Source organism: Austrofundulus limnaeus, unplaced genomic scaffold, assembly GCF_001266775.1.
Source record: "Austrofundulus limnaeus strain Quisiro unplaced genomic scaffold, Austrofundulus_limnaeus-1.0 Scaffold450, whole genome shotgun sequence".
Lineage (NCBI taxonomy): Eukaryota > Metazoa > Chordata > Actinopteri > Cyprinodontiformes > Rivulidae > Austrofundulus > Austrofundulus limnaeus.
Genome location: NW_013952852.1, coordinates 44,190 through 47,144, shown reverse-complemented (window position 1 = coordinate 47,144; position 2,955 = coordinate 44,190). Strand labels below are relative to the sequence as shown.

The following is a 2,955-nucleotide window of genomic DNA, read 5'->3' as shown; positions in this document are numbered from 1 at the left end:
CTGTATTTTGGTTCATTGAAAATTCAGTTTGACTACTTTCACTTTCAGTTCCAAAATTCAAAATTTTGTGTCACACATCCTGGGCCTTGAGAAAGCCAGCCAGAGCAATCAAACACAGATCCACAGATTTACGTTTCACTTTGGTGAAGTTTACCTTCTGTAATGTAACAGAGTTGATGCAATCTTCTGTAAAAGTGACAAAAACAGTTATTTTATTGCAGTGATTAATTTTACTTATAGAAAATGTTACATTGACATCCCGTCAGCAGCACCATCTGATCAATATGTGATCCATGATGTGATGTAAAGGTAACATTTTTAAATATAGGTAAAATTAATCACTGCAATAAAATAACTGTTTTTGTCACTTTTACGGTGGATTACATCAACTCTGTTACATACAGAAGGGAAACCACCAAAGTGAAACATAAATCTGTAGATCTGTGTTTGATTACTCTGGCTGGCTTTCTCAAGGACCAGGATGTGTGACACAAAAATTTGAATTTTGGAACTGAAAGTGAAAGTAGTCAAACTGAATTTTTAATAAACCAAAATACAGTTTCAAAGCAAATTAATTCAAATTCAAATCATTAAATTCAGTTTCAATTTAGTGAAATTTATWTTCAAACCAATGCATTCAATTTCATATTATGCACATTCAGATTCAATCTGAGCAATTCAAATTCAGTTCCTGCTGGCACAAGATTTATCCCATATTTTCTGCTTTGCACGAGTCTGAATGTGCGTTTTCACCTACCTGATAGTGAGCTTGTGCCTGCTGAGCAGAGTTAAGTGTAACGTTGCAGAGTTTACAGTACAGTGGTTTGCACAGTTCCTCCAGCCCGAGGGAATCATCCTGCTCCTCCATCCCCACCGAGGAGCTCTCATCCTGGGGCGGCTCACAGGCCGGCGCTGCCTGACCTGGAACAGGACCACAGATATAGCTGGAAACTGGAGATGGGTTCAGGGCCGGCCCAGGAGGCCTTGAGGACATCTGTGAAGGGTCGGGGTCTGGGGCAGGGGGTGAGGACAGGGGACTTGGAGGCAAGGGAAATCGACTGGCTGCAGGCGCCACTACGGGCGGTGGCACCAGTGCTTGGGCAGGGGTGAGATGCCGAGGCCCCAGTGATTGTGTAAGGTCCATGGTGGGAGGTACGATTGCTTGTGTGGGATCTACAGGTGGAGGTCCTAAAGTGTGTGTCATCGGTGGGGGGCACAGTGGCTGAGCTGGAGGCATTGGAGGTGGAGCCAAAGTGTGCGGTGGAGTCATAGATGGAGGTCTTAATGTATGGGAAGCAGCGATGTGAGGAGGGCCTAAACTTTGAGGGGCCAGAGTCGGAGGTCCAATTGCCTGAGCAGGGGCGATGGGTGGTGGCCCAAGAGGCTGTGCAGGCGCCATCGGTGGAGGTCCCAGGTGGTGCAGAGAGTCCATGTAATGGAAGGGCTGCTGCGGATGACTGAAGAGACTCAAGGGGGGCTTCAGCATGGTTTCTGGACCTGTGAGCATCAAAAGACAATAATTTAACTCAATCTGCACTCAGCATAATTTCATTATCTCTCACGGTCCGGCGGTCTCGGTACTTTTTAAAAACACAGTTGTGAAAGTAAATTTTCTTGTAGCCGTGTTGTTGATTCTAAAATAAAACTTTTGGATGAACTGTAATGGAATTCCCTACAGCCGTTTGTAATTTGTAATAATTTATCCAAACGACTTTCATCATTACCTGTATTTCCATTATGCATTACCAACGGGGTTGCACTGAAAAAGACTGCCATGGAACCACAACACTCATGTTCCCCGCAGGATTCATTTTAATATAGTAGAACTCTGCTGGCTTTTAGCTAAGGTTAGAGAGCTGCAGTGGTAAAGTGCGATCGCCTTTAAAGATATATCAGTCAGGATATGATTTCCTTTCAACTGGAAAGCAAAAAAAAAAGGTGTTTAACTTATTTAGATCTTCTTTATATAAAGATGTACAATGATTGAAGGCAGCACAGATTTATGAAAGTCCTGGTACAGGGTGCATGCAAAAAGATAAATGGAAAGCGATGAGTAAACAGAATCCCATTCTTGGACYGGAGTCTTGGAGTTTCACGTTTCAGTGAGCATCACAGCGCTCAGGCTGAGCATATAGGTCCTGCAGCCAAATGTACAGGGCATCAGATATTTATGCACACACATATGGGCAGTACCAACACGTTACCGCAGTATGGGTCTAGTRCATGAGCTGATGCAGTGGATTTATATTTTCTGTGTCTGTATAATCAAGAAGAAATAAGAATAAATGGTGTGTTTAAGGGGGTCTGCGTGTGTTTGTGTKTGTAATATTAGACAAATTGTCAGGTTAGTGGTAAGCCAACAGTTGTGGCAAAGCTCGTGCTGGAAGCTTTTATCTGAAAATCCAATTGAACAGCCACCAGCGGTGAATCATGGATCTAAAATAACACCCAGGGGTGTTTGTGTTTCCAATGGTTGTCTGTCCGTCCAGCTGGCTGTCTGTCACCTGGCATGACTGACTTCAGGAGAAAGGTATGCTGGACAACACAGTGACTTCACTGTTAGTCATGTCGCAGATCCAACTAAMCTAGACGTGGTGCYGGTGCAGCATGTGGAAGTAACAAAYAATTTCACCTCTTATMCAGATTCAAAACGTTTCTTATATCCTAATCATGGCAACATTTACAAAGCTGTTTCTGGAGCTACCAGTTTGGAAATATACTCTGTCCTTTGGAAGAATCAGTGATTTATTTGTGGCAAAACACCAAAGAAGAGTATTGGCCACTGTGGACCTGAGCATGGATTGTTAAAGAGATGCAGCACAAACAGCTCCTTAAGGTTCATTAACTGAGAGTGCAGCACAAAGACATGAAACAAATGGCTGATTTAGCATCAAAGATTGAGGAAAATTAGGAAAACCATGTCCATCCATCCATCCATCCATCCATCCATCCATC

General features: G+C 43.3%; 1 protein-coding gene across 3 annotated transcripts in view; it reads right to left on the bottom strand.

Moving 5' to 3' along the window:
* Positions 1-2,955, bottom strand: part of zmat3 (zinc finger, matrin-type 3) — a 14,919-nt gene that overhangs the window by 7,130 nt on the left and 4,834 nt on the right. For all 3 annotated transcript variants that reach the window (XM_014024998.1, XM_014024997.1, XM_014024999.1), the window contains exon 2: positions 758-1,497. In XM_014024998.1, the coding sequence (XP_013880452.1) occupies positions 758-1,497 (740 nt within the window). The remainder of the gene's footprint in view (positions 1-757; positions 1,498-2,955) is intronic.